Source organism: Pygoscelis adeliae, unplaced genomic scaffold, assembly GCF_000699105.1.
Source record: "Pygoscelis adeliae isolate BGI_AS28 unplaced genomic scaffold, ASM69910v1 Scaffold78, whole genome shotgun sequence".
NCBI lineage: Eukaryota > Metazoa > Chordata > Aves > Sphenisciformes > Spheniscidae > Pygoscelis > Pygoscelis adeliae.
This window is the reverse complement of record NW_008825409.1, coordinates 1,573,941-1,590,077: the sequence shown is the minus strand read 5'-3', so window position 1 is coordinate 1,590,077 and position 16,137 is coordinate 1,573,941. Positions and strand designations below refer to the sequence as shown.

General features: G+C 37.1%; 1 protein-coding gene across 1 annotated transcript in view; it reads right to left on the bottom strand.

Annotated features, from left to right (window-relative positions):
* Positions 1-16,137, bottom strand: part of PTPN3 (protein tyrosine phosphatase, non-receptor type 3) — a 106,066-nt gene that overhangs the window by 17,858 nt on the left and 72,071 nt on the right. The window contains exons 17-22 of the mRNA XM_009330441.1: positions 15,176-15,232; positions 9,568-9,724; positions 7,659-7,825; positions 4,700-4,790; positions 4,368-4,429; positions 3,359-3,505 (exon numbers count right to left, since the gene is read on the bottom strand). Of these exons, the coding sequence (XP_009328716.1) occupies positions 3,359-3,505; positions 4,368-4,429; positions 4,700-4,790; positions 7,659-7,825; positions 9,568-9,724; positions 15,176-15,232 (681 nt within the window). The remainder of the gene's footprint in view (positions 1-3,358; positions 3,506-4,367; positions 4,430-4,699; positions 4,791-7,658; positions 7,826-9,567; positions 9,725-15,175; positions 15,233-16,137) is intronic.

Here is a 16,137-nt window from a genome sequence, read left to right as displayed (position 1 = left end):
TAACTCATTCTGCAGAGAGAGAGAGTGAGCAGGAAAAGGAATACCCAACAGCGCTGTCACCCCTTAACACGCACCCCCCAGAAGTTCAGCCTGCCTGGTACTTGTCTGGCTGCTTCCATAAGAACAGTTTCCCTTCTCTCCCTGAAAGTAAGCGGTGAAGGTAATGAAGCGACCCTAGCTATTTTCTGAAGATTGCTTCCCTAACTCAGGTATTAGTTTTCAGGCCACTAAGAGCTATGTTACTTCAGTTTCTGACAGGAATTCACTGAATGGGAAAAACATCTTCATTTTTCCATTCAATTGTATTGTGTTTTACGGCAAAAATATTTTTATAAGCATTATAAGAATAATGCTTATAAACATTAGTAGCGAGAAAACTATACAGAAAGTTATTGCAGGCACAATAATCCGCAGTAACTTGGTCATATAATGGAAGTTGCCCTCCACACTTTCTAGGGAAAACTGAGCTCAGGAACTGGAAGAACGGACAAACAACTTCAGTTCATGTGCGTGTCATTTGTCAGAGAGACGCGTATTTCTTTTCTATGTCAGATTTAAAACTGAAGACAGAACTTCCTAAATGACTAATTGTATCTAAATGCTAAAGTTATAAACAAAGGCCCAGAAATATACCTACTGATGCAGGAAAATGTAATTTGCCCTCTGCCTCAGACAGGTTTCCTGCAAGGCCATAATGGATTAACCTTCAAGCCTATCAACGTGTGACAAGCAAAGTCATATGTGCATGCAAATGCACCTGATGTACTGCATATGCAGTTTGAGGTACACCAGAATACAAGTGAGAGCTGAAGTGGAACTCAATATTAAAATTACATCCATAAAAACCTATCTGTTCTAAAAGAAAAGAGATTAATCAATTCCGTGTACAAGCATAAGGAACCATTTTCTCTCCTGTCTTCTGCTGCTGATACTAAGAGGGTGGTTTTCAGATCCCTGCCACTCTACTGCTGAAATTATAAAGTCTTCCTTTTTCTGGTTCACCTTCTAAAGGCAGAGAGATAGGCACATCTAGTCAGTGTACATGTAACTTTTGTAGAAACAATCCTAATGCCAATATCTATTCCTCATTTTAAAAGATAAGCTTAGAGCAGCGCTGGTGACAGAAGGTTTGCCACTTCATTTTCCATCTAATCAAAGACTGAAACTTTGTGGAATAGTCTGAACTTGAAAAAGTATTCCAGCAAGATACTAGTTCAGCGAGATCCTTGTTCACTGAAGACAGCTCAAGTTTGCCCATCAACATAAAGGTTCCAACACTTCATGCCAGTAATTAAATATTCTCATCTTCCACTTCAGCAGCTCCAGTCTTGTAAATAATTGCCTTCATGTGACAAATATAAACCGAGTCGTTTCCAAGTAAGAGCCCACTGGATTTATGAAAAAACCATACCAAAGAAAAAGTCCAGCTGAGCTGTAAGAAAATCCAAGGGAATAATAAAAAACCGTCTTGACACAACTCCCCAGGCACTGTACTTAAAACTTTATTTAATTGTGTGTGACCAAAACAGCTGAGCTATAATTGTCCTCTTCACTGCCTATACATTTTAGTAATAATTGTTACTAGCTCCAAAAGAAACCCAACAAATTGATATTCCCAACATGTTTGTATTTCAGCTTTAGTTAATTTGGATTCTCTATCAACTTATCAACATTGCTTGTGCCATCTATAACATCTTTTGTCTATAACTTCTTTTTTAAACTAATACAGAGTGGCAAGAGGTGGAAATGTTGAAATGTTAAACTTTCTTAATTCTACCTTTCTTAGGGTTCAATTTTCAATGGCTTGAAATCCAAATTTTAACCATTATGCCTGAAACTTTTACTGTAGTAGTCTATCTGAAATACTTTCCCCTTTAAATTTAAGCCAAAATAACGCATCCATTTCTAAAAAATGTATACTACTGGGGGGGGAAAGGGGGGCGGGGGGAAGAGTTTTTTTAATCCTATAATAAAGAGATATTCTAGAATGCAAAACCTCCAGGGTTTGGGAAGAGGTTTGGCATTTGGCAAAGGGGATACTCTGGCAAGAACATACATCTTTTTCTATCCCTGAAAATTCACCCACAAACTGGGCAAATGTAAAACATCTTCACCCACAAACTGGGCAAATGTAAAACATCTCTGAAAGTAAACAAAACTCAAAAAGTGTCTGGTGTATAAATGTACCAGCAGGATGGTTAGAAGTTAGCGACAATTGCCTTGAAGGTTCCAGCTCACTGGGCAAAGCACAGGCCAGTATTAACCTGCGTTTCTCCTCAGCACAAGGAAAAGAAAGCAGGAAGCTGTTTTGACTGCAATACAGTCGAAAGATGAAGGGAGCATTTTTGTGCCAGATGATGTTCAATAATGTCTGTCTCCATGAATAGCTATGTTACCTGACCATGGTTAAAATCTGTTGTTTTTCAGCTTTCACACTTCTTTCATACATTTCAATGAAGAATTACATTGTTGTTTAACTGTCCCTACTTTCTCAGTCATTATGCTGGTTAGGACCTGAAATACTTACTCTCTCGCTTTCCAAAAACATTGTTTTTTGACTGGGACACCAGAGAAATTTGATAGTGTAGGATAGATCACATAATATAGATAAAAGCGACAGTGAAGGCACACAAGAGTCATCACCTTCTCCACCTCTTAAAAAAACTGTTCTGTTTTCAGTTTCTAAAACTTCAAAAACAATCCCTTTATGTACATGAATCACCTAAAAACTTCATCTTTAAAACTACAAAGGATACGTTAAATCAAAGTACAACAGAATACACCAGATATTGCTTTAGTTTTCACTGTATTATTCTGAAATTAATGGAGCGCTAGAATTTATTTAAACAGAATAAAAAGAATTATCAGAGCAATTCTAGGAAAGAACCTATGACAAAGTAAGGAGGTTAAATTCTGACCACCAGCATGCTAAAACTAGTAAGTACTGCAGTGGCAGACTCTTGTTTGAAGCCAGACTGCAAGTTTTGCTCAACCTGCTCAACATTTCCAGATGTCTGCCGAATCATTAGGAGAACAACTGCAACATGGACCCCAGTTCTCAAGGGAGGGGAAAAAAAAAAAAAAAGACAGCACACAGTACCTGGTTGATCAGCAAAATGGAGTGAATGCAGTGATTTCTGTTTATCAGACTGATGGTTTGATTTCAAAGAAGCATTAAAAAAAAAAAAGAAAGTTGCAGAGTACCTGTTCCTCTAAGTAATTCAGAAAGCCTGGCTTTCAGAGAAATGATTTGACAGAATAAGCTGGCCTGTTTTAGGGTTATTTAATCATAACAATGGGGAAAAAAGTTTAAAGGCACAGTACATTTCTTCAGCATACAAAGAACCTGAACACTTACCCGTCCTCGTTCAGTGAGAGTTGTTAACATGATGATCAGTGACAACTTGTGATCCCAGACTACTTGCCAGAAGTGTGCACATGTGTGTGGAAGAGGCCCCTGAGTAGCAATGTACCTGTTCACAATGCCCACAGAAGGAATTTCCATCTATAAAGAGAAAGGAAACTCCTATGTAAAGTTTGCTGTCACTACTGAAGTACTATTTTTCTTTAGTTCAGCATTTCATTCAGAGTTGAGGGAAGATTAAGGTGGCAAGCTGAGTAATAAGACAACCAAGATCACCACTTGCTATGTGAAAAATCTTTAAATATTTAATTTAAACCAGATGTGTACTATAGATACTATAGTCCTCCACGCTGAACTAGGAAGAGATGATTAATAGTGAAAATGTATTTGGAAACCTGAAACTGCAAAGCTTTCCAAATTTTCTTTAATATTTAGTAAGGAATAATGGCAAGGTATACCAAAGGTACACTAGCAAAAGCTGTTTATTGCCTGATACTAGACACAGTAAGTTAATAGTTGATTCTGTGATTTAGGTGTTTAACTTAAGCATCTGACACAAACATATATATATATATATATTTTCCCCTCTTCTCCCCGTCTCCCAGCCTACAACACCTGATGAGGGCAATCAGGGCTCTGGTTTATCTTCTGGACCCTTCATAGCATAGTTGGTAGGCCGTAAGTGGTTTTAGAGGGGGGAAAAAGGCTTAGTTTTAAGCTATAGGAGACAACCTCAGCATTTTCAGTACATGGAAAGGTAAAACAATTTTTACTGGTTAAAGACCCTGCACATATCACAGTGTATACCACATGCTTGTATCTACTGTGTATCAAGATGGCCACCTGTTTCACAAAAGACACTTCATCTTTTACATTGTGAATCTTTACATCTTTTACATTTACAAATCCCCAAAATATAAAAAGAAAAACCCTTAAAAAGGCAAAATTTAGTCTGTCGTTGTAATATAGAAAGTGGACAAATGCAGGTCTCTGTATGACTTACATTCACGTAATTTGCATTAATGTAATCCTCATCTCCTTGCAATATTATCCTTGTGGCATCATCTGCACACAAAAAAATAATAAAGAGGGAATCAAATTAGCAATGAAAGGGCATGCTTCCCTTCTATTAAGTCAAAAAACTGAGGAACTGCAGACACACAAACAGCAGAATACAAACCAAAATAGATAACCTTTTAGAAAAATAAAAAGAACAATTATACGACTTTGATTATATAATGAAATCTTCAATCAAGAAGTTCAATACAATAGTTTTATAAGTTATCATTTAGAGGATAAATCAAAATAGGCAGAAAGTCCGTACTTAATACTCACAAGGTAGAACGTCTTTGTATCTGTTCTTGTCCATATTCTGAGGTACCTTTGCACATGTAACAGCCAATCCTGGTTTCTTTCTATAAAGTTGCTGCAAGACAGAAGAAAAATGGTAGGATTTTGAGGGATGTGACTATGCTATACACACACTAAATAGATTCACATGAAAATACATAGACTGTACGTATTTAATATGTATGACATAATCATGAGTTATTTTCTTTAATCTTTTTCCTAACCATCTGCAAAATGCACCTGAGAGATTTTTGTATTTTTTAACATGACAAGAATTTCTGTTTTTGCTAGCCCATCATCAGCTCTAGAAGAATTTCTAGGGGGAAAAAAAAAAAAAAAGAGGAGGAAGCGTGAGAGTCATTGATATAAACTGTTTCCCTGCAAGGTTGCCTTTTTCTTATAAAACTGTGTGCCAGAAGGAAAACAGAGGTTGGTGGTGGAAGAAGTGAGCAATAGAAGACATCAGAAGAAAAAATAGCTGCAGACTGACATTTTCTGGAATCAACTGTAATTGAAAAAATTCAAACAAACTTCTATTCTCTGGACTAAACCCATCATATTCAATCCTGCAAGTACCTGAAAAAACAAAGCTTCAATGTATCACAATCTCTTAACATGTGATTCCCCTTCTTTTGGGCCACCCTCTGTCTTGCAAGCTTTATCTGGAGTAAATGTAGGCATACAAGTGTATAACAAAAAAAAATTGTAACGTCAAAATGCCTTAAGCGCATCGTACAAGACAACAAAAGATACAGAGGGGGAAAAACAAGAACAACAAAAAAGTGAAGAAATGCAATTATACAACTACAGTTTTTCTGTATTAAATACACATGAAAGCAACTTACAACTGAGTTATTAACCTGGCTGTGCCAGAGTTTTATGTACTTCATTGAACACTTACCAAAGAGCTCATTATATCTTACATGTTTAATGAAGATTTAGAATATGGTTCCATACATAAAATGGAATGAAACAAATAGGAGGCTAAAATCCCGTACTTCGGTTGAGAGAAAAGGAACAACACACAGTTTATTTTACTGAATCCTAAGACTCGGTGTCACAGCTCACCACGTTTTCCAACTTGAACAGCGTAAACAAGCCATGTGAGAAGAGAACTTGATAATGTATGTAACCGAACAGCTTCTATCAGTTATAACTCAAGTTCCGTTTTACTAGAGCCAAGTTGCGATTTCTGCTTTTTTTGGGAGACAAGGAAGAATAACTTAACATTAAGTAACAATTCTGAAGCTTCATTATTGTTGCCTGGCAAAAAGTCATTTGCCACTGAAAGACTTTTTAAATTCTGCTTAAGTGGAGGAAGATATTCTGGAAAAACTTGATTATTCATAGTCTAGTGGCTAATTATTTACTATTTTACTGATGTGAATGGAGAGTTTGAGAGCCACCAAAGCTGATGAGGTGATGCTGCAATTGTCTCTGCTTCTGAAGATCACTAAACAATGAACTCAAAGAAAGAAGGCCACTAAGCTGTCCCCTAGTTTATTAGATTTCAAAAAAGTTTTGCACTTTTTTTTGTAACATCAGCAATACCCTTTTATAAATGCTGTCAGGAAAAAAGTCATAGAGGATCAAATATCCTATGAAGATTATTACAGGAACTTTGTGCACAAATTTAGTCAACGACTTTGACAATTAACAAAGCATTGAAAGGCTAGTTCATATCTTTGAGTTACTGTTTCAATAGCCAACAGACTCATTGCTATTGTTGCCTTGCAACTAGTGCTGTGGATTTTGTGAAGCAGCTATGAACCATATAGTCTACAATTCCTTAAAAAAAGGGGTAACTCTCAGAAATCTTGGAAACAAAGCAAACCTCATAAAAAGAGTGGTTACGTATTAAGCAATGCCGCAACTCTTCAGCCACCACCATTAAATCTTACAGCATTTGAAAAAACAGTGAAGGAAAAATATCAAAATGGGGAAAAATTGTACGGCTGTTCTAGAAGTTTTCAGCATCAGAAAGGGTTACTCCAGAACTCAACAATATGAAATTTATAAATCATAACAACCAGGGTTTCTCCAAAGTTACTATAAATGTTTGGATCCACAACAGCAAGACAAGCACAAACATACATACACTGTACCCCCTTGCCATTAGAGAAGCAGCTAAATTATCTTCTGGAATTTCTTACGCTAACACTGAAGGAAGTAATTTAATAAACTATAAAAACATTTTATCAGTCAGTTTTCTATGACATTCCTTGCTAACGCATCGGAGAACTTGACAAACATTAATTCATTAATCTGTACAGCAGTTCTTCAAAGTTTCATCCTATATGCAGGGGAATTTCACCTATGAAATAATCTGCCCAAGAAGTAACCATCAGTGTTTTAGATCATCAGGGAGAAACACCACAGAACTGGACATTACAAATATTCTGCAAACAGAAATTAACATTCCACTACTTTCATATCAACCTCTAAGAGAAGATGATAAGGAATGGTCAACTTGATCCTGTTATTCCATGAAAGAAAGCAACACATGAGAACTTGAAACCCTAACTTAAGGGTTTCAAACATAAAAGATGTTTTAGAAATGTCACTGAGGAGGATGGAAAAGGAAACAAAGTACAAGACTGACCTCTGTCAAAACCCCACTATTCTACTCAATAAAATAATTAAGAAAAAAGAAAAATTTAGTAAGCTTTGGGTACTTGAGCTAGAAACATGTTAATTAAAACACATTTTTCTCAGCAGATGATGTTTTATGTAAGACTGATAACTCATTCTTCCCTATCCTAAGTAGTGAAGGGTGAAACTGATGGGCAAGTCACATTCTTGCTCTCTCGAGATAAGATTGAACAGGAGCAATGAGATTTCCAATTAATCAAGCCCTTACATTACTTGCTGGTGACAGCTATTGGTCTATATTAATGACATTTGAGTCTATATTAGTGGCATTTGAGAGTTGAGTATTACCTACCTCAAACTGAATAAGAACAGTCCCACTTTCCAGCCCTTTCCTTAGCTGCTCCATAGACTCCTCCAGTGTATCACCACCATATTCGGAACAGATAGGAAGACGAGATTCTGAGAGATTGTGGGAATCAGCTTCATCTTCTGATTTAGGCTCCACAAACTGCTGAACTACTGAAAGATGCATTGAAAATGAAAATCCGTTACATACAGCATTAATGTCTTTGCAATGCACATTAAAATTTACCAGCTTGCAAGAACAACAAAGTTTGCAATGACAAGGCCACAGGAAAGCAAACAGCAACACATTTAACTGCATTTCTTTATGTACTATATTACTGTAGAAACTACTGAAAGTAAAGTGTCCTTATGACCTTTCAGAAAATGAAACTCCTCAAGGAGCATATCTATGAAGGCAAAGAACTCGACTTCCAAGCACAAAGAGTTTTTTGCTGCAACCTTGTCTTACAGAATGAACTGCTGAATAGGCTAATGAATCACACCATCCACCGTGGTAAAAAGCAAATGAGTTTTGCCTAAAAAAGTTTAGAGCATAATTAATGGAATATCTCTATAAGAAGCTTATATAAGTTTGGACCCCCAACAGCAAAATGAACACAAACATACTTACATTGTACTCCATTGCCATTAGAGAAGCAACTGAATTATCTTTTGCAATTTCTTATGCTAACATTGAAGGAACTAACTTAATAAACTACAAAAAATTTATTAGTCAGTTTTCTATGACATTCCTTGCTAACATATTCAAGAACGTGACAAAACATTAATGAATTAATCTGCACAGCAGTTCTGTCTCTATGAAAGCTATTGTATCACCAAACGTGTCCAGCTGTGGTTATTCTCTGCAATGATCAGAATGGCTCACACCTGCCAAACTTCAGAAAATGGGGAGCCATTTGTACTCATGCCTATACAAACAACTGGCATGGGGCCACAGGTTATCTTTAGCTAAGAGCAGACTTCCCTTATCTGCAAGTAGGAAGGGGACTAGAAAAGTTAAGGGAAGACTAAATACTGCATAGAGCCAGTGGAAATGCCTACAATAATAGGAGCAGGACTGTTCAGGGGAAACAAGACCAAGAGCCCATCTGTCTTCCTAGAAACACAAGAAGTTTTAAATAAAGTAAATGCTACAGAAGTACATCTCATTTAGGAAGTTTTATTCCCTCCTGTTTCCCAGTGATGCATAATCCCTTCAGATTTTTAACTCTGTGCAAAGCCCTTCCATAATCGTGTGTGTTAAGGTCTTACCATAGCTCTTAAGGAAAGTAAATAATAAACTAGAAGTTTAACATCATCTGAAAGGTCTTGGGATCTGCATTATTTAAATATGGATCAAGCAAAACCAAGCTGGATGGGTTCCCCGTGTTTTAAATATACAGGCTTAAGACCCTGCATGTTTCAGAGATTGTCAGTTTAGCAAGCAGCTAGCACAGGTCAAGCTCCGTATTGTCAGAAAATGCCTGTTGTAAGAATGGAAAGAAAGAAAGAAAAGGAGGGGGGGAGCAGCTTATTTGACTTGTTTCATTGTGTAATTGTGCTGGGGAACAGCCAATGGGTATTTGCAAACCCACAATTGGGGATTTGCGAAATTATGCTATATTTACAAAAAAACCCACCCAAACTTTTGCAAGGGACTATTTGTTCTCATAGACTTTTAGACTTAAAAAATAAGTAGAAATTCTATCTTGATAGATTCTTTGTTGCAGTGGTAAGAACCTACACAGTTAAAACTATTTGTACTACTAATTCAAATGCAGGAAGATCTACTTTTTAGCACAGATCTATTCCCAGTGCACTGAGAACACATCTATGTAAACAGAAGAGGGTATAGCACCAAGCATAAGAGCAACAGTCTCAAAAACATTAAAAGTGAATAAAATTAGCCCAGTTACCTTTCCGCCTGACCAAAAGTGCAAGCTCTCTCGTGTGAGATTCTCTGCTGGCTTTTATGAACATGACCACCTGGTCATGCGTGTGCTCTGAGATATCTCGGCCATTAATTAATACTATCTGATCACCTTCATTCAGTTTTGGAATGCATTTATCAGCCTGTTTCAAGACCAAAGAAACACATTAATGTCATTGCATCCAGTCAGGTAAGCAGGAACACATCAGGATATTAAGTTCATCATGTAAACAAAGTCTTCAGAGTTCCCCTGAAAAGGTTTCATCTTCTGTATCACAAGTTCTGTCAAAGGATTCAGATCTAAAGCTGTCTGTCTTGCTTCAAAGCCTCTCAATGAAGATGAGAAACAGTTCAAACAGCATATTGATAGCTATAAAAAGAATTTGTATTTATCAAACAGCCATCATCAGATTGCTCTTAAAGATCTAAATTTCAGACTCCAAGCCTCAACAACCACTGGTTATAGCCATTTGCAAATGAATTTCTGGAAAAAGCGTTTTGGGCACATAAGATAACACGCTTCAGTTTTTATGCAGTGAATACTGAGAAGTCCAAACATGATTTTGATGAACACAGTTTAAGTAACATGACATTCCCCAGGCATGCATTTTTTAACATTTAAAGAAATCCATACACATTTCACATTTTTGTTATTTATCAGATTCTTGTTTGGTGGACATCAAATGATACCTACAAATAGAGAACATTCTTCCTCACTTCATTCACTGAAAGCTTTAACAAGAAGATGCAGGTAAGTACTCAACCTATGATACTCAAGTACTGTGGCATTTGTGACAAATCCTTTTGCTACCTATGCTGCAGAGAACACTAAAACAAAGTTTTCCCTATCTCAAATGAAAACTTACATTATGTCTTGTCTTGGATACAGCAATTTAGATTAACTGCTGAGCTCTAGGGTTTGTTTGGCTTTTTTCTGCCACACTTAGTATGCTTAGCTCTAAGTCCAGTGCAAAGCAATTCAAGCTGTGGCCAGAATATGATGATGATGCTACGAAGATGATTAAGGGACTAGAGCATCTCTTGTATGAGGAAAGGCTAAGAGAGCTGGGAGTGTTTAGCCTAGAGAAGAGAAGGCTCAGGGAGGATCTTGTCAATATATATAAATACTTGAAGGGAAGGTGCAGAGAAGATGGAGCCAGGCTCTCTTCAGTGGTGCCCAGTGGCAAGACAAGAGGCAATGGGCGCAAACTGAAACACAGGAGGCTCCATCTGAACATCAGGAAGCACTTTTTTACTGTGAGGGAGACATTGTGGAGTCTCCCACCTTGGAGTATTCAAAAGCCACCTGAACGTGGTTGTGGGCAACTGGCTCTTGAGCAGGGAGGGTTGGACAAGATGACCTCCAGGTCCCTTCCAACCTTCTGTGATATGAATGTGCAGGATTCTACAACCTTTGAGTGTCAAGTAGTGTAACAATTTTATTTTCATTGATACCCTAATTTTTATTTTGTCTAGGAAGTACCCAGCTACACAAGAGTGATATACTTACATATACACTCCATTTCATTTGTTACATGAATGAGACATAGACCTTTACTGTTATTCTCTATTCATAGTTGTTCCCTGTATTTCCTTAATGCCAGCACAGGTTCCCTGAACTTTATTCATCCAATGTTATTAGCACTACCAAAAAACCATCACCAACCCCCCAAATGTGAACAAGATGTTCTAATTAGCCCCGGTCCTGGTTATGCCTTACACTGATGGCTCCTAAAGTAAGTTTCAGTGATGTACTACATTACCAAGTAAAAAATAGGAAGAGATGGAAAGGAGAAGTGATAATGATAGAACCAACAAGAAGAAAAATGCAGAGTAAAAAAAAAAGAGGCAAGAATATTAAGACGACAATAAACAGGGATCCACTTGTGTCAGAGAATAAATTAAAAGGACAGAAAACTTAAAGACATGTATGAATGCCACAAAACAGATAAAGGAGAAGAGAAAGAAGAGAGAAAAGAAAGATGTATACAAGAGGAAAAAATCCCAAGCAGAAAAGCTGCTTAAAAATAAAAAAAAAAAGGAATAGTTTCCCCCAACTTTTTCCAAAGAAATAAGGAAAGAAAATGATGAAGGATATAGGGAAGACTGACAATGATTAACAAAAAAGACAAATGTAAACAGAAGAATGGGAATTAGGAACAGCCATGTTGAACATCAGTTCAACACTGATTTAACTAGGTATTCACATGTCCTGGTTTTGGCAGGGATAGAGTTAATTTCCTTCCTAGTAGCTGGTACAGTGCTGGGTTTTGGATTTAGGCTGAGAATAATGTTGATCACACCCCGATGTTTTAGTTGTTGCCAAGTAGTGCTTACACTAGTCAAGGACTTTTCAGCTTCCCATGCTCTACCAACTGAGAAGGCTGGAGGTGCACAAGAAGCTGGGAGGGGGCACAGCCAGGACAGCTGACCCAAACTGGCCAAAGGGACATTCCATACCATGGGACGTCATGCTCAGTACATAAACTGGGGGAAGCTGGCCGGGGGGGCCACTGCTCGGGGACTGGCTGGGCATCGGTCGGTGGGTGGTGAGCAACTGCACTGTGCATCACTTGCTTTGTGTATTATTATTATTACTACTACATTATTATTATTGCTATTATTATTTTATTTCAATTATTAAACTGTTTTTAATCTCAACCCACGAGTTTTTCTCACTTCTACTCTTGCAATTCTCTCCCCCATCCCACCGGGGGGGCATGGGGGGAGGAATGAGAGAGCAGCTGTGTGGTGCGCAGTTGCTGACTGAGGTTAAACCACAATATCACAGCTCCCCAAAAGCTCCCTTGCCATATTTTGCACAATTTACAAAAGCAAGACTGAAGAATGCAACTATGAATGATTGATTGATTTAATCACTCTGAAATATTATTGTTTGAGATATAAACTAGTCTCTAGTGATACAAAGACCATATCAGGTCAGTCTAGGAGAGTCAAGAAGTCAACAAGAACATGGACTGAATTATTTCAAATCTCCTATATTTGCCTATAATTTAGATTTCTTGGCTGGTTGCTGGCTATTACTCTTTATTACAGATGGAGATTAATATCTTTGCTCAAAGAAACTTTGTTAATCATGTGACATGTTAATGCCTCAGCTCTCTTACTTGAATCATCTGACTATATAAAATATATCTTGAAGGAGAATTAATTCCTTCCATGTAAGCATAATTTGTAGATTTTTTCAGATACTGAGCTCTTCCAGACAATTAATTATGTCAAAGGCTTCCTGTCCTATTGACACACCCAATGTTTCATTTTATGCTAGTCACCTTGTTATAGCTCCAAGAAGCATGCATACTATTTTTCAATTAGAAGCTCTATTAAATAAAACCATAATGACTTTTTTAGCACCTTAGGACATTAATACTGTTTGGGGGGAAAAAAAAAATCAGTATAGGACTTTAGTTAAAAAAAAAGTACCAGATTCAATAAATGGTTGTCCAGATTCAATAAATGGTTAGATTTCATGCTCTCCCACAACAATTTTGGCTACTCTATTCCACAATCCTCCTAGCATACTAGATTGCTGGTGTATTAGAGGGGGATTTTTAAAAGAACTTTAGGACGCGAAAGGGAAAATAGTGCCGTATTTTGGTGAGTAGATTTCCTTCCCCTCCTCCACAAATAATACAGTTCTTTTTGTAGCAAAGTGGGAAAAAGTGACCTACAAACTTCAGAAATAATCTTAGCAAATAATATTACCAAACAGCATCCCTGAGGACACTTTACAGGATAATGAGTGAATCAAGAGCAAGTTAAAATAGCAAATACAATGAAGGAAAGTCATCATTGAGCTAAAATAATGTAAAAATGCATTCCACAGGCTGCTTAACTTGAACTTTCAAATACCAGCTACGTTTCATTAAACAGTCAGGAACAGGTGAAATTTAGTTTATGGAAAACAATATGTTTTAATACTGCTGTGCTCTAAAAATAAGTATAATTTTTTCCTCTTGCTGTAACATGGTGTGATTTCTATAACACTGCTGTTGAGTATATTGTATTGGATAACTGTTTCCAATTTATTCCCTGACCCTTGATAACTTGCTTGCTTGGTGGCTTACTAGGCTAGAGAGCTAACTGGGAACTTGCGTCTGTCTGTGCCACTCACTGGAGACACTAAAATGAAGTCTGTAAGTTAGAAGTCCAGTCCTTTTCCAATCCAAGAGAAAAAGACAGATCAATACTTCCCAGAAGACAACCTGAATCTGCCAAAGGAAATCACTGCCTCTGGAGAAGTATCTTTCATTCTCCGATTGTGGAATGAGTCTGTTTGCCCTACATTAACTTCAGTATCTCAAACCACCCTTAAGAAGCTTGCTAGGTTTACTGTGAATCATTTTAAGGACTTTTATTTTCACTTCGTGGATTTAAGTTATAATTTCCTACTACCCTTTTATTCAGATGATTCTTGTAGTTCATAAAAGAGTGCTATGCACTGCATAAGTCAAGCCACAAATCATAAATGTGACAAAAAACTTCTCCAACAATCTGTTTTAGCTTGATTTACATCATGACATGTAGATATCAATCCTGTGACTGATTACCAAATTTCAGAAGTCTACAAGACACAGAGCACATAGATTTTTAGGATTAAGCCAGCAATATTTCCTATCGAGTTTGCACTAGAATTATTTTATGAGTTGGAAAATACACTTCGAAGAAGATGAATGAAAAAATTTTGAGATAAGATAGCATATGTCCTCTCAAATTTATGTACTAATTATTTAGGAAAAAATTACCAAGATGTTATATTACTATTATTATTTGACAATTCAACAGAAGAATTCAACGGCTGTACTGATTCTATTGAGTGTTCCAACTAGTCCATAAATATTTCCAAAAGCAAAAACCCATGGCAAAATAAGAACAGAGCAAACATATTCTGCACCCCCTCTCCCCTGCCAAGGACTCTCCTATCCAATAAATATTTTTAGCCCTAAGGATTTCCTCAGCCTATTGTGGTTTGTCTATTCAGTAACTGCTAGCAGGTTTTTCTCCCAACCATTTGTCCTCTCCTGACCACCCACAAAATTATTTTAACCACAGCAGCCTCTGACAAGGAGTTTCACAGGTCTACTATCTTATGCATGAACTACTTCACTAAGCATGAAGAACCGGACTTTCACTAACTTAATTTGGTAGCCCATAGTTCTTCTACTGGAATCCCCTGCTCACAGTGCTCCTAATCTTGAAGATCTCTACTACATCTCCCTTAAACTAGTTCTTTTTTCTGCAGGGGCCCAGACCACTCACTTCTTTAATGAACACTGTTCCGTATCTTCAGTCATTGCTCTCGCCCCTCATCAAGCATTTTCCAGTTCAAGATGCACTTTTTGAGACAACAGGGGAAACAAACATGCTTTCTACTGGTGTCTTGTTTGGCTAACACTTCCAGATCTTTTCATCTGTGGTTTAAGAAACCACTGGTCAAATCAATTTCTAAAGAGAACAGCTCAGCTGCCATCTCATACTGGTTATGGGTTTCCAAATTCCTACGTGTACGGACCTGTGAGAGTGGTGGAGGGACTAAGAAAGGGAGAGATTAAAAGTCTGAAGAATTTACTTACAGGTGATCCTGGAGTTATTCTTGATACCACTAATGGCATTTTTTGATCTACACCACCCTAGAGGAATGTCAATTAAACAACAACCATAAATATATCATTATAATAAGCATAAGCAGCATTTAAAACAAGTAATCACTTATTTTTTGTTTTTATATAAGCTTTATGTTCTGTCATTATAGGCAGGGTTAGTAAGATTGAATTTTCATCAGTAAATGGGGGGGGAGGGTGCGGTGTCTTTAAATCTACCAATCTCCAGTAAACTAGACCCAGTGTCTTTGCTTGGCCATATATTTTAATAGGCAATAAACAGATCAAATGCAGCATTTATTCTAACCCTACCCTTTCAAGCAAGTCTAATTCAACACTTGAACTTGCAAGGTGGACAGTGTTCTTAGATGTTGTGAGGAACCTGCAAGGGACCAGGTAGGATCAAAGTTCCAGACACCTGTACTCCCTTATTCTCTTTACATGATGTTCTATCGCTGCCCCACCAATAAATGCCCAAGGTGAAAAGATCAAACTCTGCCCCGATTTTGGTCATATGGCTCCTTTACACTATCTGCTTAAATGAAATTTCAGTGAGGGAATGTCAAAAATTTACAATAGTCAATTATCAGTAGTAATTTCCATTTTCTTCATAAATTAATTTTCACCTTTCCAATATGATTTTTAATGAATATATTCAATTGGATAGCACAAACTATTTAACTTGTTTTATAACACAGAGGTCCAATTTTCCAGAAGTTGATGCCTAAAATTAGGCTTCCCAGTTAGTATTTAAGTAGCCAAATAGGCAGTCTGCTTTGGAAGTGTGCCATGCCCATAATATATGCAACTAAAAACCACAGAACTATTAGAGGCTTATTTCTGTAAATGTTGCTTTAGCATTTAAGGATTAGGCTGCCACTTCTAAAATCTCTTGGTCCGTAAGAAATTCCTGTAGAATATACTGCTTTCTCCAA